At 30.8% G+C, this 22,333-nt stretch overlaps 2 protein-coding genes across 5 annotated transcripts; one reads left to right on the top strand and one right to left on the bottom strand.

Annotated features, from left to right (window-relative positions):
- The first annotated feature begins 48 nt into the window (after positions 1–48).
- Positions 49–18,309, top strand: LOC123293754 (heterogeneous nuclear ribonucleoprotein A1-like). 4 transcript variants are annotated; one of them, XM_044874658.1, is made up of 7 exons: positions 49–333; positions 412–577; positions 2,996–3,109; positions 3,187–3,612; positions 11,550–12,408; positions 12,785–12,907; positions 18,110–18,309. In XM_044874658.1, the coding sequence occupies exons 1-7, from the start codon at positions 151–153 to the stop codon at positions 18,150–18,152; spliced, it is 1,914 nt and encodes a 637-aa protein (XP_044730593.1). In that variant the 5' UTR covers positions 49–150; the 3' UTR covers positions 18,153–18,309. The 4 variants fall into 4 exon arrangements, with proteins under 4 accessions (XP_044730593.1, XP_044730594.1, XP_044730591.1 ...); XM_044874659.1 differs by lacking the exon at positions 18,110–18,309 and adding an exon at positions 14,793–15,067; XM_044874656.1 differs by lacking the exon at positions 18,110–18,309 and adding an exon at positions 13,630–15,067 and having other exon boundaries at positions 50–333.
- Positions 18,310–20,854: 2,545 nt separating this feature from the next.
- Positions 20,855–21,806, bottom strand: LOC123292019 (40S ribosomal protein S12, mitochondrial). The gene is made up of 2 exons (XM_044872520.1): positions 21,590–21,806; positions 20,855–21,297 (listed from the first exon to the last, which is right to left on the bottom strand). Exons 1-2 carry the CDS (start codon positions 21,654–21,656, stop codon positions 20,954–20,956), a joined length of 411 nt encoding a protein of 136 aa, XP_044728455.1. The 5' UTR covers positions 21,657–21,806; the 3' UTR covers positions 20,855–20,953.
- Positions 21,807–22,333: the final 527 nt, after the last annotated feature.

The raw sequence follows: 22,333 nt of genomic DNA, 5'->3' as shown, positions 1-22,333 counted from the left end.
CGATAGTTCCATCGCTTGTAGTTAGGGGGCAATAAAATCGATAGACGCCGTTCACAAGTAATGATCGACCTTGTTTGCAATTCAACAACGCCATTTGTACCTGGAGTCTAGTGCTGAGAAGATTAACGGAGACAAATTTTTTTAAGAAAAATGACGAACACAGAACAACCTGTAGCAACTGAACCAACACCGGTACCTGCACCCGTTCCAGCGCCTGTACCGGCACCAGAATCAAAAGAAGAAAATAAAGATGAAAATAACACACAAGCCGAAGGAGAAAATAAGAATGAAAATAATGAAAATGGAGACAACAACGCAAATGATGGACCAGTTGTAAGTATTTGTTTTTATATACGGTAAATTATTGAATCTCATGTGCCAATTCTAAAATTATTTGTTTTATTTTTACAGTATAAAGCCTTCGTTGGTAATTTACCAGAAAATACACCGGTAGAAGAACTCACAAAATTATTCGAACCATTTGGACACGTGAAAAAATGTGATATTGTTAAACGATGGGGTTTCGTTTATTTGGAGAGTGAAGAAATTTTAACCAAATCAATAGAAGCATTACAAGGTAGGTTCCAAGCAATTTTTTTGATAATTTTATCTAGAAAGATTTAAAACACAAAATGGCGGCTATTAGTTTAGCGTACATTGACTTCTTGGCACCCCATTTTCTTCTATCATTACTGCTTATTTGTTTTTAAACTTAAATTTTCCTATTTTATTTATAAATTTAACAACTTAATTTATGTTCATCGATTTTTCCCTACTTATTATTACATAATTTTATTTGTTTACACTAAATATTAAAATTTGTATCAATGGCGGAAAATGATTTGTGGAGTATTTTAAGAAAGCCCATGTCTTTTTATGACACATTTAAAGTACGGAAATTGTGTTTTGTATTATTTTAAATGCTTATTTTAAACAAAATAACACAATTTGTGTTAAAATGATACAGTTCGTACTTGAAAAGTAATTTTCACAATTTCATCAATGGCGGCTTTAAACAAATTTATTGGTCGACATTATTTTTTAAACCTTTTTGAGATGATTTGTAATGGAATATCATAAAATAATGGCTTTTTATTTTGTTACAATAATTATTAAAGAGAGATAAATCTTAATACTGTAGGATGAATCATTCTAATTGAATTGTCATCTAGCCGCCATGTTTGATGCGTTACTTTGTAATAAAACTTTGTTAATGAAATGTTGTTCCAGTTTCCCGATTACTTATTTTTTTCCCCGAGATATTTAATGAGATGAGATAAAAATTCAACGTAATTTAATTCTTCTAATTTCACATAATTTTCTAGCGCAAACTTTTAAAAAATACAGAAATTTTTAGATTAAGTGGGACAATTTTTATTAAGGTAGTACTATCGGTAATAGACTTTGAATTCAGAATTTAATGAAACTTGGCATATATATATATATATATATATATATATATATTTATGTCCTAAGATCCCGAGGGGGGCGTAGGGCCTCAACAAATGCTCGCCAACGAACTCGATTCTGTGCCTTGGAATTGACTTCTCCCCAGGATATGCCTTCTTCAGTAATTTCTTGCTCCAGGGTTCAAATTCTGAATGCAAAGTCTATTGTCGATAGTACTACCTTTAATGCCACATTGTGGCTTAACTAAAACGATCGTATTTGACGAACTTTACTGATGATGAAATTCTAAGCAGAAAGTTATTCACATCATAACATTTATAACAATTTATTTTCTTGAAATCATTTCTCAAATTTATGAACATTGCACGTAAATACGAATCGAAAAAGAAAAATGTTCCTAAAACTTTCATTATTATTAACCTTTCGTTTTGACCGATAATATTATTAAGATATACTCCAAATCACATTTTGTATTGATTGGGTCGATACTGACGAAAATGGATTTTAATTGAAAAAACTAAACTTTTCATATTCGGATTCAGTAACAGTTAGGCTTGGGGTTTTTTCAATGCATTTTCCTTTATTATATAAAAAAATTTTCTGACATTCACCTATAACAGAGGCGACCTACATCATTATTTAAATACATTCATATTTAGAATTACATTTATGATGTGGGTGGAGTCGATTACTTTGTTCTTATCCAAGCGACGACAATGTGGTCAATTCTACCGATCCCATTTATTATAATTGTTCATACTGGCGCTGCCTTGATTCGAATCCGCAACCTTAGTCTAGGAAGACAAACGGTCAAAGTCCAAAGAGACGTTAGACCGCTCGGCCACTTAGGTTCTAACCAATCGAAAGTAACTAACTGATTATTTTCTTTGATATATTGGACAATTTAGACAATCTGTTAAAAATATCGGCTCACCACTCTTCATTACAAAATTTTCTTTTAAATTAAATTATTTGTTAAGTTTTAAACAAATTATAAATCAAATCAGAATAATCCACAACTCTTTTGTTAGCCTACTGTAATTTTTATTATCAACTCCCCACTGATTTGTGCCGAGTATTGGAAGAATGATAAACTCTTATAGTTACCTCAAGGCTTGTTTCTCTGCAGCTTTTATTAGATGTATTAGATTATTATTAGATTTTTGTCCAAATTCCACACTTATTGTATTAGAAAGCTTCATTTCTCTACAAATTAAGTCTTCAAATACGTATATTTCGTTCAAAAAAAATGTGACCCTACTTATATATCGAATATATTTTGATGGAACAACAGACAACAAAAATATGTATTTTGTAATCTGATTCATAGATAGTGTCGCGTTTTTATTTAACGCAACATAACATCATACACTTTATTACATTTAGAAACTGATTTTCGAGTTATCGCTGTGCAAAAATTGCTTTTACTTGACTTTTTGACGTATTATAATTAAATATAATGCTTTAAAAAAAATAAAAAAAATGATTTGATTTTGTAAAATTAAACTACAAATATTACTATTCAGTCCCCTAACTTTAGTTTTAAAGCTGTGTACTAAAAACTTGTTTTTCTGATCAATAATAGGTACAACGTTCAAAGGTGAAAAAATCACAGTCGAAAAAAGCAAGGGTAAAAAGAGACAACGTACAAAGAAACCAGGTGGCCCAGGAGCAAAACGACCAAACGGAGGTATGAAAGGTAAGAGCGAATCAAATTGATGAGCTCAGCGCAAAATAGTCTTAGTAAACAGACTAATAATAAAAATGTTTCAATAGGTAAACGATTTGGTGGTGGCGGCCGAGGTGACAAAGGCGGTAAAGGTGGCCCAAGACGTCCCGATCGACGATTTGGTGGCCGGGATCGTTTTGGCGGCAGAAATGATCGATTTGGTGGTAGAAACTTCAATGGACGAGGTTTCGGTAACGATCGTGGATTCGGTAATGGTATGGGTATGGGCATGGGCGGTCCAATGTTCAATGATCGATTCCAAAACGATTACTTCGATCGCCGAATGGGTGGCGGTTTTGGAATGGGTGGTGGTTATGGCAATGGTGGAATGTGGAATGATAATTTTAATAATCGTGGTATGTATGATTCAAGAGGAGATTATGGTGGACGTGGAGGTCCCGGCGGCAATGACATGTATGGACGATACAATGACATGGGAATGGGGAATAATATGAACAATGGTGGGTTTTTAGGTAAGTTTTAATGTAAATCTATTTATAAAATTAAGTATGGGGTTTCTATGACCTTTATTCCAATAACATGCATCCACATTATACGCATCTCTACCATAGCATAAACAGCCAAATGGGAATACGATTGATGTAAAGAGGGCTCCGTATCACAAAGATTACAATCCTATTCTGAATAAAGGAAGAATAACAACATATACATTTTACGCACATTTTCGCAATATTCTATTTAGAAATCATAAAAAAAATTGGAGTTTTATATATCAGAGAAAGACGTTTGAGCTACGGAGCTCTCGCGAAATATGTTAGAAAACGTATAATGGGATTTATCGGCTTTATAATATTTTATTGTATTTTTATTCTGTGACTTAAATTTAACTTCTTTTGTCTGTTTACGAAGTACTTTTACATCTATCTTGTTTGTGCAATAAATTTTGAGAATTTTATTTATTATATATAGTTTTAAAAAAATGATTAGACAAAATTTTAGAAATATTGTAAATAGTTACGGAATCTCAAAATCGAAACAGTTTAAATAAATACGGCAATTCAAACTCCCTATACTGCTTGACGTTAAGTTCTCAAATTACATTAATGATAAAAGTAAATTGCCGTGAAAAGTAATTGTAATTGAAGTAATTCAAAACGAGAATATACTTTAAAAACCGCTATACAGTAAGTCGTATAAATGATTACGACACTTTTTGAGGAGCAACAATAATTTTATTTGGAAATGTCAGCTAATAAATGTATACTCTGGATAAAAAATATTCACACCTTAGGTAATATCGCATCTGCCAAGTAAGCTGTCTTTAATGACTGTGGAATGCTAAAACAAACATCAGTAAGTGATTTGCGACTTATTGTAGAAGGGTTACAAAAAAATTTGAAGCTTAACATGGCAATATAGGAGGAATACTAAATAGATGTAAAAGTACTATTAATTAATTTATGTTCGTTTTCAAAATAGAATTTCGTAACAAATTAACGTGAAACCTTTTAATAAAAATGTCTTGTCTGTTTAAAGGAGACTTTAGTTGTAATTTAATTTATTTATCTAAGACTCGCAGATAGTTTGTACCTCCAAATAACAGTATGTGGCATACCTAGAAGGTATCTAATTTATATTAAGTTAGAAAATGTTTTTTTGTAATTTATTATTTGCTCAAAATAATGTAAAACAAATTCGTGTAATATTGTTTCCGACATTTCAATTTTGAAGTCTTTTCAATTAATTTGTGTACCTGAAATATTCAAATGAGAAATTTTTCGAAAATGTGAAATCGTATTCGTTTTCTTTGTGAGGTATCTAATTACATCGTTCGTGTTTACAAACTTTGTCATGCTCCAAATACTTCATATTTGGACAATTTTCACATATACTCAATTTTTTCCAGATTTCTCATATTGATAATGTCGGAGATAGGGATGGGTAAATTCCAGAAATGTTTCTTTGGACATTATTATTCAATAAACTTTATCTAAAAATGAATGTATTGCTTATATATTTCAAAAATCCTTTATTCTCTTTGATTTCATTTAGAAACTTAACTCCATTAGCAATCGATGGATGGAGCTCATCAAACCAAAAAAGAAATTTCGGGTCAAAAACTTTTTTGATTCCAAAATTTTTTTTACGGTTTATCTTTGTTTTACTTCGGTTACAAATTTCAGACTATTTGTAATCTTTCAGTTGATTTGTAAGTCGAAGACTGAGAGAGGGGAATTTTCTGATGTGTGAGACCTTCTGTCCACAAGGAACTGATTGAATTCTCCTTTCATGGGACGATACCATTCTGGCACAACTTTAAGCAGGATGGTTTTTTATAAACTTAGGTAAAAATGGAGGACCTGGTAATCAACTTATGCACGATTCTATTCTACAAGTAAAACTACTTTACAGCATAATACGTTCTTTTTGATACCTGCCACATATCACACAAAAATGGTTCACAAAATCAGGGAGCGCTTCACTTTCTGGATACCTCATGAATCATCACTAAACTTTATGTCGTTTTAAATATGACTATCTTAAGTCGGTTTCGGTTACGCGGGTACGGGTTATTAAACGGATTCGATTTTCGAATACTTATTCGGTATGGATATTTTAAGCAAGCTGCAACATTGGATGAGACTGGTAACGTGAAGAATGAACGAAAAATCTACAAAAGCAAATGAAAGCGACGAGACCTTCTCAAATCTTATGTTCGTTTTATAAATCCGCTATATAAAATTGTTTTGAATCGTATCCGAAAATTCTTTCACTATCTCCTATAGTACGGGCAACGTAATTTCATAATATCCCTGGTTTTAAAGTAATCATGTTTTAAGAATAAAATTATTAGAAAACTTTAAAAATAATTTAAAAAAATGTATTCATTATTTGATACAAATTTTTGAAATTAATTTTAAAGTAGTCTTTTATTTTTATTCGATACTGTACTAAAAAAAAATCTTTATATAACTGTACAATTAGAATTCGTTATAGTACATAAATTCATATATTTTTAACCCCCCTATTTAATTATTCAAAAGTAGACGTTGTTACAAGGGGTGAAATGTGATCAATATTGAATGTTTTAAACAAATGTTAAATTTAGCGACATGTTTCAATATTTTCACACTGAAACTTTTACTTAACGTTTTATTTAATGATTCGTTATGGGCTGCGGGTTAAGAAATTCATTGTTTTTATAATGGCTATTTGCTATTTTAAACGAAAATCATTATTGAAAATGTATGAATATATGTACTAATCGAATCATTAAACTTTGTATATGTTTTTTTTTTCATTTTTATCAAACTTAAAAAATAAAAAATATTTTCTTTATTTTCTAGAAAAAAATACATTTTTATTTTATTTAATTGTCTCTGTTTTTCATTCATTAAAATTTTTTTCTTTGTTTTTGAATAAGAAAAGAAATTTTAGATGCCAAGGAAGTATTTTTCCACTTGACCAATGTAGATGCTTTATTTACAGAAATAAATGTTTATTAATTATAAAAATTCATTTTTATTATTTTAGATCAGCTGTGTGTTTAAACAATATCGCGTTTTATATCCAACTTTGAGAACATAATCAAACTTCGCGGATTATCTTTCATTTAAAATAATTTGTATCGCGATATCTAGACATGTCTATGGATTCGGATCGTTCGTATTTTTGTATCGTGTTTCTTATTATCTACCGCTCTATCTGCGGAAAGTCGTTGCAAGTAAAGACATGGAGTTAAGTTTTTGTTCATTTCACATTCGGATATGAAATTGAATTTCGTAGTTGCCGTATTTAAGACGTCTCAAGTATTATACTAAATACTTTTCGGAAACCCTCTATGATTTTTATATAAAATAATCATTACATGAGTCGTTACATGAAAATTGTTCTTTGTTTCACGGAATATCATCGTTAAACCAATTTTTAACGATCATTATTAACTTACGGTAAAAGTACAAGTTATACGTTTGAACCTTTATTTCTTAATCGTTTTATTATAAATTAAGCGGGGCGGTATCAATATTTAATTTTTATATGAAACCACCCTTGAAACAAAAACAACAATTTCGGGTGGATCATATCAGATCTCCGATATTATTCTCTTAACAGTTTCACATCTTTAACACATCAATATAAGATCACCGATTGAGACCCACCACGAGGGTGTGTTGTCTCAGTTTATCGATGCGCTACTTTTCTTAACAAGTCTCACATCTCTAATGCATCAATATAAGACCTCCGATTGAGATTCATCACATACTAATTGTAAGTATATGAAAGGAATAAGTCTACTGGCGGCTATGATGTATGCGACATGCTAAGTTGTCGTACCACAAACTTCGACAGATAGTCCAATTGACTGTCTTCAATTTCTCCGTTGGCTATCTGTCGTCTAATGCGGTAGGTGTGTACATTTGATCAAAATTTTTTTGAAAAATAGTTTAATAGTTCCAGATTTTTATTTTTAACAAAATTCTAATCACTTGACTATTGGCGAAACGTATAATCTACTTAGTATATTCTAAACGGCTTGCGTGCAATAGTTAAGAAAAAAAATTAGCTTAAGAAACGGACGTTACTCTTTCTTTTCAGACAAAGACGAATAATATTTGACAATGTAAAACAGATTCAATTGAAATTATATAATTACTAAAAATAGAATTTTTATTTGGAAAATGGGCGTATTTTTTAAATTATTCTGAAAACAAGTTTTCACGAAATTAATTTTCGTTCTTTTCTATGTGATATTAAAAATGGATATTCTTATTTATTACTGCATATGGAAACTCAGAAGAAGTAGTACAATATTTTCTCCACACATTATAAAAATTGACTTCACAGTGCTGGCAGGCTTTAAATGTAGTTGAAGTCTCTCGTGAAAGTTGTATTTTTAAAAAATTGTCGAATTTTCTCGAGAACTTTAGCTGTAATAAAGTCGACACTGCTTAAAACATTTTCCATATAAAAACTTGCGGATCTTTCAATCTCGGCATGGACAAATTTTACTGACCGTCATTAATTTTGGCATATATTTTAAGTCACAAACAGGACATTTTTAAGAATGATAAGAATTTTATATAATTTAATTATGTTTCAGAAAATTCAACAGTAGATTTGTTAGCAGAATTGTATAAAATTAATGCATTCTGTTATAGAGAACTGGTTTTAAGGTATTTTCAAACTATTTACTCACAACATTAGGTAAATGAATCCTCCAGAAATCAGGTGATTTTTGAAAATCGTTTCGTAAGTTAGAGAAAAACAACGTGGATCTCCATGAACATGGTGAAATGAAATAAAACTTTAGGAGAATGACCATGTGGTTGTTAAGTGTTTTGATTAAATATGCGAAAATATGTTTGAAATTAAATATTAGTTATGTAGGTATATGTCCGTAATATTGTAATTTCCGTCAAATTATATATGAACTAGTAAAATTGTAAATTTCACTTTCAAAAAAGGACAAAAACCAACTTAACATAACGCAAAGAGTTTATTTTCCTTTAATAAATGATAAGTTAGCGCTAATCGGATGGTTTTTTATAGTTGAATCAGTTTTCAATGCCGCGCATATATTTACTAATGTATGGGCGGGTATCCGATCAGCTGAGATAGTTTGAAAATACCTTAAAAAGCGTTCGTGTAGAAATTTATAAAAAGTTCGTTAAAAAAAATTGCTTACCTAAGTTTCATATTTTTTGGGCCAGGTGTTATATTTGACAGCCATCATTTAAAAACTGGGAGAAATTTTAGGGTCTGTTGCCACGATCGTGTCTTAACAACTTTTTCTTTAAAGAATATTTGTATAGCAGATAACTATCCGATACTTGAAAGAACGAGAAATCCATTGAACACGACAACAGTCTCCAAAATTTCCAACTGTTTTGAAATGTTTGAAATAATTATAATTAACATTCAATTTTTCTTTTGAATGATTTCTTCTTGAATAGCATGCTAAATCTATATAGAATTCTGTCTAATAACTACCAAAATTTCACAAATTAAGTATCGTAGATAAAATAATATGAAATCCTTATATATCAATCGATATTAGATTAGACATTCCCACTGTATTTAATAAAATAGAAATATGCTATAACAGAAAGTCGAAACTAGAGTCAAATTCATACATAAAAGTGAAAATATTTCATTTGAGAAATCTAAGAATTTTAGTGTCGAATAAGATTAATGAACGTTTGAGATTAATGTTTACAACTATAATTGCAAATGATAAGCCTTAAAATTGATATGCAGTATTACGAACAACCTATACCTATAGTTTTAATAATTGGGTGAAATCTGTAAAAATCTCTTTTAAATTATTTTCTTAGAAGTAATCTTTCAATTATAATTGGAATATTATTAAAGCAATCTTCCTGGAGACGCTCCGTCTCAAGAAGGAAACAGAGAAAATTCATGGCTAGGTGTTAAGATTCTATTTTGTTATTATCGCGAATAATAAGACAGATTAAATACTTTTATACCCCACAAGTAGTAAACGAGAATTATAATAAATTCAGCCTAAATAACGCTTAAAAATGTTCAAAAACATTACATATGTTCATAAAATCACAGAATACATTTTCACAAATCATTCGTCTGACTGTCCGTTAAAACACTAACTCGAAAAGGCGTAGTGAGCTGCAAATTTAATAGTAGCCTGCTATATACTTTAAAAGTGATTTCGAGTTCTTGAATATCTTGGACCAGAAAACAAAAAGAGGGGCCATTTGGTGTTTTACGCCATTTGTATCATAATAAAAACTGTTCTTATATTCAAATCTGAGAAAATATGTAAAATTATTTGCTCTATCAAAAGGATCATTAGAGAATGGCAGGCAAATATAAAATTGTTTAAGGTAGTTTTCAATCAGTAATCATGATAAATTAGACATTGTATTAGATAGTCATTATATAATACATTAGATAGTGTATTAGACAGTCAATAGAGATTGTACTGTACTTCCTGGCCGTTTATTAATGTCAGTACGCGACTTAGTTTGATAGCAAATCTTTATTTATTTATTTATTTTATTTAAGGTCGCTTTTAACGTCTAGGTCATTAGCGACCGCAGAGATTATACATTATTTACATGTGTTGTTATTATTAATACAAAATGTGTTCATATAATTAAGTCATTGTCCTTAATAAACTTGAAGAGGCTCGGGAAATATCTGGGATCATTGAGGATATCCTTGGCTTCCGAGGATAATCCATTTTTGTTTCTTTGATGCTGGTATCCCTGACATAGTGAAAGAACGTGATTCAACGACATTATTGCGTTCCAGTGTTGGCATCGGTTTGGGTTACTTTTGGTTATTAGGTTGATTAGGAAATCTTGTTAGGCAGTATACTAAAAATAATGCCATTTACTATCATAATAATGTCTTTAGCAAAGGTGTAAACAGATAACTTCAACTACGTTTTAGATCACTTAAAACTAAAGAAAAACAAACCATTACTCGCCTCTCCGTTCCTCCTTGAATACCCACCAAACCATTCCTCTTTGAATGCCCACCGTACAACATAAGTGAGGGTGCCTAGTAATCGAAATTTTCAACTCATTCTTGTAACTCACTCTTGCTTTAACATATCGAACTCAAAATAAGTTTTCATATTCAGAATAAAGCTTTCATCGAAAAATCAGGCCATAGAACAATTTTAGGAGGTCAAAAATCTTCACTCGTTAAGTATCTATCATAGTACATAACATATACAATCAATGGTATTTTGAAAATAGTTTTGACATCGTAACTCAAAAACGTGATGTGTTAAAAAAATTTGCTTGACATTTTCGTGATCAGCATGGTCCTTTTGATAGAAATAGCTACTTTTATCACGGGTACAAAAAAAAATCAAAATCCAGATTATTCAATCAGTGTTGAATAATCTGAGAGAAATCAATTTAATTATAATCGATCGAAAACGGATTACGAAACCTGTTAGATTTAAAACTAAAAGGACTTTGTTTTTGTCATTAAAAAGTTGGTATATATATCATTGTTGTGTGTGAACTAAAATTGTGAAATCTTGTACGTTTTTTTGTAAAATGCGAAATATTTGAAAATGAGTATGCCTGGGTGGCTTTTAGATGTATCAGGCTCTTTATGTGGCACTTTAATGGTGGTGAAGAGGGTATAAACATTTATCTCCAAGGTGTAAACAAACAAAAAATCATACAACAAATAATCTATTTTATATCATTCACAACCAGATAATTCGTAAGTCAATTTGTAGAGATTTTTATCATATATCATTTAATTATATGTTCTAAGATATTATTTATACCCTCCTCTTCATTTCATATTTAAATGTCTGCTCAGTATTTTGGAGTTACGAATAGAACATTTTCATCTAGTATCAATGATGTATTAGAAAACTGAGATTTTAAAAATAAAAGGTAAAAAAGGTACATTTTTTATTCTATTTTCATTTTATTTGCAGATAACCGTGGTGGTCCCAATAATATGATGGACCGTCAGCAATCAAATTTCAATGGTAATCGTGACAATTTTAATGACGTGCCTAACAATCGACCCCAACAACAATCATTAATGGATGATCGTCGTGGGGGTGGTGGCGGTAATATTGGAGGCGGTGGTGGTATAGACAATGATCGACGAATGACATCGCTTATGGATGATCGAAGACCCAACAATAACTTTATGGACGATCGTAGACCACAGCAACAAACACAACAAAATCAATCGTATAATAATCGTGGTTCTCAACCATCAAATGATCGACGATTTGACGATTACGGTAATAAATTTGATGATGTCGTCCCACAACGTGGATCACAACAAACTAACGATCAATATGATAACCGTGGAAGTGGTGGTGCCGGTTATGGAAATAGTGGAACTGGTTATGGAAGTAGTGGAACTGGCTATGGAAGTGGTGGAACCGGTTTTGGAAATAATAGTGGAACCGGTTATGGAAGTAGTGGAACCGGATATGGAAGTGGTGGAACCGGTTTTGGAGGTAATAATCGTGCGAATAATGATCCAGCACCATTGTTAGGTAGTCGACCCACGGGAGGCACAGGAGGTGGTGATCGATGGAGTACAGGCAATTCAGCACCAGTGTCATTAAATACTGGACGAGGAACTGGAAATTTAGGTGGAGGATTAAATAACACTGGCAGTTTAATGGAACAACGTAGAGCGCCCACCCCACCATTGTTTAACAGACGTGATAAATCACCTCCAAGATTGGGAGGCACAGGTGGAAATTTAAATAGTACATCCTATAATACTTCATCCATTGGATCATCATTGAATTCAAATCGCAATGATATAGCGTAAGTTAATTTTTTTATTGATTTACTAAAATACTAACACACGAAAATAAACATACCGATTCTGTATCTACTTTGCGATATTATATTTGCTAGCATTGTCGGGAGTTAAAATACCTTAACACCGTCTAAACCATGCCTATCTACGGATCCTTGAGATTTTAATCGAGGGAATTATAATTATCCTTTCTACTCTAGAATCAATCCAAGCCCATGGAAAATAAATACACAAAAAACAAGTATCGGAAATTTGTATTAAATAAAAAACAATTTTCGTTTTATCAGCAGTGTTTATTTTATCTCCGCCAATGATAACAAAATTAAAACTTATTGAGTAAATTTTAGAAAAAAATATTGAATTAACTAATTTTTCATTTAGACCATTACGTAGCAGTGGATCGGGAGGAATTGGCGGTAGTGGAGGTAATAACGATTCATGGGGCTCACGAGGAGGAACCGGAGGTGGTATCGGTGGAAACAACACAAATAACATGGATTCACGGTAAGATTTGGTACTTTTTAAATAGTGTATTAATTATAATTTACTATTTTTTGAAATATTTAAATAAAGTTATGATGTCAGAGTCTTATTCATAATTAGGTATGAAACCGTGAATACTATAAAATTTATCTCAGGGATAAATTATCAATAAGGTTTATTTTATAATTCAGAGTTGTCTCAGTACGAGATCAGCTTTTTGTAAATGAAATAATCTGTTGAATTTACTTTCGAACTTAAATTCAATATTTTAATTGAATATTCTTCTATTAATTTATAATCCAGTCCAAAGGATTTTTGTTATGTATAACGTTTTTTTATACTGTTTATATGGCAAAGACCTCGTTCCTATAAACGGTTTTATTCTGGATTCTTTATTCCATTGCGGAAGAATTTAATACTAATTCTTCGTAGTTTCCATTCTCTCTTTCTCTAATAATTTAACCAAAGGTAATGGGAATAAATAAGTACCTATACTAACTGGAAATGGATGAATTTTGCTAGGGAATGGAATGTACATTTACCGGAGAAGATGTTCTTAATTTTCGAGCTTTGATCATCGATAACTTTAACAACACTCGTGTTTCTCTTGCTTAATTCCATTCTCTATATCTAAAAGCGTACAGAAAAATGGATAAAAATTGCATGCTTAAGTAACAGAAGATCGATCTTTACTCTGAAGACCGAAAACAAAAATATTAACTAACATAAGTTTTCATTTATAGTTTCGCAGGCAGACCTCAAACTACACGAGGTAACAATTGGATGGGAGCGTCTCGTAGGTTCTAAAAATGTGTAGTACTTGATCTGAGTACTACCTAAAATACCTACAAAACGGCAGTCATTAAAATTACACGCATAACGTATGCCTGTATCAACAAAACTCCGGGATAAAAAAATTTGTATGTACGAACAAGAGAATGCATTGCATCATTTGGTTGTACAATTTTTTTAAATGCTTCATAAAAATTGAATATTTATTTTATTCAAATAATTTAACAAATTTTTTTTATTATACAGAATTATTTTATTTATTATGATGTAATTCCTTAGAATTAGGAAATTTTAATTTTTAACCTTTTTTAAAATCTAATATAGTAAATACAAATGGTCTAGTTTCTATCGATTGTCTTCTGTTTATTAAAAATACGTTATCGAAATAATTCCGCTTGGAATAAATCGTCTGGATTTAAATTTTTACTGTCTTATTTGGTATGTTCTTTTTGCGAATTTATTGAGATATCGAAAAATGAAGCTGGTTTAACATAGTGTAAACTTATTTAATATATATTGCTCATAATCCCATTTTAGCTGCATCTGCTTCTCTATATCTAAATCAAATATAATGATATATGTATCTTTAACATTTTACGAGTAAACCAACAGCTTAATTCTCAACAAAAACAACTATGAGGCGACGCTAAACTTGGGCCTTTCCACGTAGTCTTCCGTCATGATTATACACTTATTGGAACACTCGGAGTAGGACATCTCAATCTATTGCTAGCTTTTAGCATTCTATATTGTCTCAATGGAAGATCTTCCTTTAGTATGAGCTTTTTACAAGAAGAACACACCTTATGAAAATTATATCGATAAAAATTAGGCCATCCTCTTATATATTGTAAAATAGTGAAAGATTTATTCACATTACTTCAATTATGTGCAAATATATTAATTTTATATTAAAAAAGATCACTTCAGTTTCAAAATGGATAGCGTTCAGAAAGATATCTTTTTCTCATAAACGCATTCGTAATGCATACATAACATCAACTAAACAACTTTGAAAAAATATACAATTATTATCGCCTATTTTTTTCTGAACGTATCCTCCAAATAATGATATTCTAACAATTTTTATTTTAAAATATAAATTTTTACATAGGTTGCTTGCCTATTACTCTACACTGTTCAAGACTTCATAAAAAAAAAATGAGCAGTTACTTGAAACTTGAAAGAGAATACACAAAATGGCGCCAAACTTATTAAAATAGTTTAATTATATAAATTTTTTATGTAGAAATGATTTAGGATTAAAATGTAAAACACTTCTTTCTAATTTCAATTTAGAAAATATTTTATTATTTTGAGGTTATAAAAATGTAGATTTGTGAACAAATAATGTCTTAAAATAAATGTAATCTCTCCAAAAAAACATAACTCTTCGTATTTTAATATGGTGGCATAAGAAAACCCTCTTTTCTCTCTCAAACGTTACAGCTTCAACCATATAACATGCTTAAAAAAATTGACGGGAGAAACTTTGATTTAACTTGATGCTCATCTGAATGTCTGCCACAAGTTATCATCAGTATTTCTCTCCAACGTCACTAACGATAGAAAATAACCACTCAACGAATTTTACTTGAATTGGTTAATAATTCTCTTGTCGCCGAATAGCGATTACTTTTGTTTTCAGTGAAGTGGATAAGTGGTAAAACGCAAGGAACAACGTACTCTTAAATTTTCTAAATGAAAACCTTCTAGGAGGTCTATCAACACTTACTCACCAGTAAAAACTAAACTAAGAGCCTAATCTAATGAATTTCTCTGTTTCTTCTATACACAAGGCCTTAAAACTACTACTTTACACTTGTAAACGTTGGATTGCTTCTTTGGATTGGATTTTACGTTTAAACTTTAACGTATGGATTATGTAAGTATTTATGCCATCGATAACCGTCTAAAAACGGTTAAAACGGCTTATTCGGTAAAACGAAGTAGATTCACTGTAATCGAATCTAATAAGCCATTTAATTATATGTATATGTTTTCTTTAAATATTTTAGCAGATTCAAATTCTGTACGCATGTGTTCTGATATGCTAACAGATATTATTTGAGTCACTTAGTTCTTTTAACTTACTATGTAAGTACTTAATATGTAAGTATTTCAAATTTGCATGTGTTAAGAATTATCTTTAATGTACCGATTAAACGTTCAATCACTTTAAATCTCTAAAATATTCGATTTATGATTGAAATCAATGGTAGGTAATAATTTTATAATAAACGGTGTTTATTTATGGTGGTAAAATCAAAATTTCTAGGAATCGTCAATCTCATTTTTATTGTGATAAGTCACTGATAAAAATAAACTGATTACTTCTATTATAAGTTGCAATCAAGGCATTTCGAAAAATTCTACTGTGAATATGAAAGAAATACAAAAATATTGTTTAGCATTCTGCTTTCCTAATTATACGAAATATTGCTAAGTATACTACACCACCCATTTTGGTGTGTCACGGATTTGTTACTCTAATCTGAAGGATAATAAAAGTTGTCTACCATAAATGAATTCAGTTAAAAAACAATCCTTCTTTCCTAGGAATATAAAAGTTTGTCCCTAGGAATACTTAAAAACTTTAAATTGAATTTCACTGTCTATAAAGTTATTTGTATTTGATAAATGAAATTACTTTTTAATAATAATGAAATCAAGTTTTGTTCTTTATTGTGGCACTGAGAATATATACAATTAGTTCAATTTGAACCGTTTAATCCTCCAACTGCTGATTAAATTATGTCTCAGTGTAAACGCAATCGTCGTATTTTTTTTAAAATTCGTTCTACCCTAATAAAGTCTTTATAATCTTCAAAAGGTAGTTTTTTCTAAGAATTAAAATAATGGCGAATATGCTGACAGATGTAGCTGTTTTTGTTTGCAAGAGTTTTATGTACCAGAAATAAAATTATTAAGCATCAAGTTTTTGATATTAGAATTTGTATTCAATAGTGGAGAGTGCTCCACTGCCTGTCATTAAAACAAATCTGCTGCCTTTCTCTTTGCTTGCGAGACAGAATTTGACTCTCAAAGCTCTAAGAGTTTACCACAACAAAGATTTGTAATTTGCTGCCTGCGGCGTATTATGAGTTTATGAATAATCGGTGTCTCGTCACTTTATCAACACGAATTATGGAAACAAACATCTCAAAAACCTATTTCTATCGAACATAGACGACTGAAATTGGATAAGGCCATAAAATGTGACAGTGACAATATTCCTGCCAAAGTCGCCCTTAATTCTACGATTGTTCATAGTTCTCTGATTGTGACACTCAGATATCAAGGCGGAAAAGGTTAACCAGCAAAAACAAGACGGAGATCAGTAAACCTGAAGATAAACTGGCAGAATTATCATGGAACAAGTTAAAGCTGTGACCTCAGTCAGAGTCAAATGGTACAAATAAAATTTTCTCATACAAAAATTTTAATGCAGCTCTAAATTACTGAAAAACGATTACAGGATTTCTATATAAATAACCACATAGCAAAGTGATATAAAATGAAAACTTTCAAATTTTTGTTAAGGAATAAATCTCAAAAATATTAAATAATCGTTTCCTTTCGATTTTATTCGAACTAGCTGTATAAGGTCAATTAAACTAAAAACAAAACACGAAAATCGTATTGATTTGAATATTTGTTGATGTGAATACTTAAAGAACTATTCCAAGGTATAATTTATTTATTGAATTCATTTTTTGTCGTAAGATTGGTCATAATCCATCTTTAAGACTTACTGCCTTACATAGATAGAAGTGTTGAATTATATTTAATTTTACTGCAAAAAAAAAAACGGATTTGGGTTGCTTGATACGGCAATAAGGAACGCTTAATATAATTAGTGTACACTAGTACAGAAAGTTATAGCAATAAAGAACAAATCTTTAACTCAGGCGTCGACAACCATTTTTGGCTGTGGGTCAAAATTAATTAAAACATTTGATATTTTAATTAATTTTAATCTTGAAAGAATAATAAAATGAATTTAATCTGTTAATTGTAACTGAAGAATACAGGGGAAAATAATCACGACCAAATTTTTATTTTTTTAATTATTAAGACTGTTGTCTCACTATGGGCATAATATGGCGTAGTGATTTAAAAAATAAAAAACCAAAATTATTGACCGTTTCATTGTTGAGATATAATTACGCAAAGTTTATCAATTTTATTGTTGAACAGAAACGACAGAGTATTGTTAAACAGAGGTTGTAATATCTATTTGATTCGTCTTTGTTCGTCGTATGTCATGTGATATTTGTCACATGTAACTCTACCTTTAATTTCGAAATGCAATTCGTATTTAGTGACCCACGCCATGGCTGCTCATAGGTTGTCGACACTTGCTTAACATATTTGTAAAGGAAACATTTGTTTTATGATAAATAACAGATATTTTTAAACTTTCAACAGGAAACAAGGTTATCATACATACACAACCGGATATTGGAGGTGAAAAAAGAACGGAATGAAATCTGATGAACAGATTGAATGATTTACGGCAACTAGATGATTTGAGAAGAAGACACGTCACCAATAACGATTGTAATAAGAATTCTGGATGAGCATGCGGCTGAATAGCAATGTTTAAAAATTGTACGGTTTTGTGAGTTTGAATCAAATCTCAATACTTAAAAGTATTAACAAATTTTTATATTTTTATAAATAAAGTGTTTTAAAAAGCAAAAATTGAATTTATTTCTTTGCCATAAAAACAGAGTGGCGCATAATGAACAGTTTGAATTACTGAATTTTTTGTTTTAGTGACAATTATTTTCTGCTTCCATATTATACTCTTGCGAAATTTTAAGTGTTATATGCTTTCGATTTTCATTATCGAGATTGTTTTTCTTAGTTTATTAACAACATTTGCCCATTCCTTTAAATATCTACAAAGTAAATAGGGGCGGTTAAATATTGTTGAGTTGTGACGCAGAATATAATGTAATCAACATTTCTTTGCAGAACTTTATTAAAAAATTATGCTTTCTCCAGACTCGCAAAGTAGCAAAAGTCGGACGGGGAATGAGAATGTGGAGGAGTAATACTTGTGCCTCCATGAACGTCGTCAAGGAGGGGCAGGCAGAGACAGCTACCCCGCTCTAGGGATTCCCAAAAATGATTCCAAGTCTACTCATTGCATTAAAAAATGTAATATTCTACAGAATTCAAACTTTCATTTTCATTGATCAAATTTTCAGGTAAATTAATGATAAAATAGATCTAATTTTAAAACACTACCATTTTTACGTTTTTTCTCTCCTATAGTTTGACTTCAATGACTATGTCAAATTATTAATTAATGATGTGCTCTTCTGTTTGTTAAACATTGCCTAGCCATTTTTATCGAATGATTATATGAAAGAAAACGGCTCACCCTTCATATATACCCAAATGCAACTGTAAAAATAAGTTCGCTACCTAAAAGCTAGTGTGAAAGTATTAATAGACGAATAGAATGATATAATTAAAGTTTTAGAGCGTTCTGGAGTATAAAAACTGTCGGTTCGCCCATCACTTTAAAATTTGTTTTGTCTAAATTCCCAACAATAATCAATTCAGCAAAATGTACCATCTCTAAATCTGTCAAATGAAGTCACATATGTGAAACGCGCGAAAATCTATTTGCTCTTTTTGACAATTTTAGCAAAAGTTTTTTTCTCATAATTCATATTCTGTATCTCGTAGGTTGCCCTCTACAACTCACTATTATATTTTATCTATGCTACAACCACAACGATTTCTAATAATTGAGAGTCATAGCCTACCAAAAATTTTCAAAATTACGAATAATCACTACATAGTATAAAGCAAAGTCGCTTTTTCTGTCCCTATGTCCCTTTGTATGCTTAAATCTTTGAAACTACGCAACGGATTTTGATGCGGTTTTTTTTAATAGATAGAGTGATTCAAGAGGAAGCTTTATATGTATAATAACATCCATTAAATAGTGGAGAAGTACTGCTATTTTTGAGGTTAATAGTTAAAAATGTAAAAAGTAAATAAGTAAAAATGTAGTGTATGAGTTTAGATATTCCAAAGATAGCAGGAAATCTTCATGGTATAGGGAAAGTGGGAAAACTACTGGATCGATTTTAATCACATAGGCTATATATTTTAAACCCGTGCGAAGCCAGAGCGGGCCGCTATGTTTTTATACACAACGTTCACAGTTTTTCTGTAGTGTATTTAGTATCAGCATTGCACCCGTGCAAAGCCGGGGCGGGTCGCTAGTTTTTAATATGTCAAAAATTTGAAATTAGCGAAAACGCACTACTGACATCTAGGAAACTAAAATTGTATTAATAGTAAATTCTCACATGTTGAGACATGATTGTTGGATTTGGATAAATAAATCGCCGGTATTTTTGTATATGCAAAATTTAGTAGAGTTAAAAAATATTGTTTTTTATACTCACATTAATAATTGTCATTTTAAAATTTAATAAAAAGACGCATTTATTCCAAAGTTTTAAGTTTTCATTTCTGTCCACAGTCCCTATGGCAAAGCCTATCAAGAATTCTATTCCACTACAGTACATCCTTATAGCCGGTAGTAATACTTGCAGTTCAGTTGTTTTCATGCGATGAAATCATAGCATCTTAAAAGACTAACCCCAGATTCCACATTTTCCTTCCTGTGCAACCTGTTAGCACCCCCCCCCCCAGCCAGTAGCCCTGAGTGGTTTTATCTGTAATCATCCCAATCAGTGCGTCTGGGATGTCCAAATAATCAGATTGGGCCTTCGTTTGAAACTTCCCACCCTGACAGAGAATGTAACAGTCTCGGAGAGCAGAGTAATGTCAATGACATCTGACTTGATTCTGTTTATAAATGTTGAAGATTTGCCTTTATTGGCAAGCTCCAGACCGGTGGACGAAATAAATTCCAGGAATCCTCGACTCTAAGCATTTATAAGCTATGGCAGACCTTCAGATTCACAGTATTCGACTACCATTTCCGCCTCTATTGGAGGAGGTGTTTCCGAGTTGTATGGAAAATACGCTGTATAGTACTGACTATCTTTTTTTTAGTTTATTAACAATTTCTTAAATTTGGAAAACTTTTGTGTTATGGATTAACAAAATTATAAAAACATTTTACAATGAAAACAAAACTAATTATTATTTATAATTATTTACATTTATTAACTCTACAAATCTTAAAAAACAAGATGCATTTATACTTCTCTATCCACAGAAAACAAAGTAGACTTCAATATTTTTGGTGATATTTTCCAAAATTAAATAAAACATTTATTTAGTTGGTTTAATAACATGAGGTAAATCATATTTTCCACGAACACATTTAATTTTAACACCAGGACAATCTTGCAAACGTCCCACTCGGCATAACACAATATTATGTTCTTGTAAATTATGTCCAATGCCTGGGACATACGCAACCATTTCTTTTCCAGTTGATAAACGCACTAATACACATTTACGATTTGCACTATTTGGTTTCTTTGGCTTTTTTATTAATGTTTTTAAAACAACACCTTTTGCAAATGGTTTACCATCTAATGGTTGTCTTGGTGGGCGAAATTTTTTATGGGGTCCTGTCCGATGCATTTGATATAACGATGCCATTGTTCTGACTGAAAATAAAATTTTATTAAGCTTATTAGATAAATTAAATACTGTGAATCAATTTTAAGTATAAAGAGTTTAATTTTTATTCGAAAAATTACATTCTAATACGTTCGGCTTATTAAATTTCAAGAGATTTAGGCAATGAATTGATTTCGATATCAAATCTCAAACTACTCGAAAAGTGTGATCTTGGAAGATGATTCATGATGAAGGTCGAAAACATCGATTGTGATCATGAAGGTGGCAAATATCGATTGTAAATTAAATTTCTATTGTTTTAGATTTTAAATAATTTACCTTGTTCTGAAAATGTCCCCATTATATTTGAAACATTAGAAAATAATTTTTGTCGAATAAAATTCATTTTTATTGCATAAATATTAAACAATAGGAGAATTATAGATTCTGCTGAATGGAAATAAAGAATTATTTAAAAATAAAATTTTATATTAATAATACATTTTTTAATTGTAAAATGTATTTCAAATCGTGATATAACCTAAAAATTATTAGGTACACAGGTGCGCAATAAATATTTTTTAAGGGGGGTATTTATTCTAAAGGTAGAATTCCATTTCCATTACGATCATATAATAGTATGATAAACACTACCGTTTTGTTGACAAAACAGAAGCCAAGATTTCAGTTAGTGTTAAAATTAAGGCTTTAATTTATTTCCTAGACGCCGTTAATGCTGCCAAAGTTAACAAAATAATTGCGTTCTGTAAATGATAATTTTATAAGCGATTGGTAAAACATTAATATATATGAAAATTTTGTGGCAGTGGCAGGTGGCAATTAGGGTACATCCAAAAACTGATTGGTCCGGTCAAGAGGGCAATGGTATTAGTTCGAAGGCTATGTTGACCTACGTCAGTTCATGGTGGCAATGAAGTCAAGCTGCGTAATTTTTCGTTTATATTTTATGAATGCCACATTTCAGAAAATACAAAATGTCTTCTTGACTTGATAATAAAAAACTACATTCCATTCGAGAGAAGTGATCATAGTAAATGCTACGATAGGCTACATGGAGGGTTG

Source organism: Chrysoperla carnea, chromosome 2 (genome assembly GCF_905475395.1).
Source record: "Chrysoperla carnea chromosome 2, inChrCarn1.1, whole genome shotgun sequence".
NCBI lineage: Eukaryota > Metazoa > Arthropoda > Insecta > Neuroptera > Chrysopidae > Chrysoperla > Chrysoperla carnea.
Note: the sequence above shows the minus strand (reverse complement) of the source record. Positions and strands in the feature narration are given on the sequence as shown.

Excerpts from the sequence above, each read along its gene's own strand:
- LOC123293754 (XM_044874656.1), top strand. The coding sequence starts at position 151 with ATGACGAACACAGAACAACCTGTAGCAACTGAACCAACACCGGTACCT. Across the intron at positions 334-411 it reads ACGCAAATGATGGACCAGTT|TATAAAGCCTTCGTTGGTAA; the intron begins GTAAGTATTTGT and ends TTATTTTTACAG. Across the intron at positions 12,409-12,784 it reads TCAAATCGCAATGATATAGC|ACCATTACGTAGCAGTGGAT; the intron begins GTAAGTTAATTT and ends TTTTTCATTTAG.
- LOC123292019 (XM_044872520.1), bottom strand. The coding sequence starts at position 21,656 with ATGAATTTTATTCGACAAAAATTATTTTCTAATGTTTCAAATATAATG. Across the intron at positions 21,298-21,589 it reads GGGGACATTTTCAGAACAAG|TCAGAACAATGGCATCGTTA; the intron begins GTAAATTATTTA and ends TTTTATTTTCAG.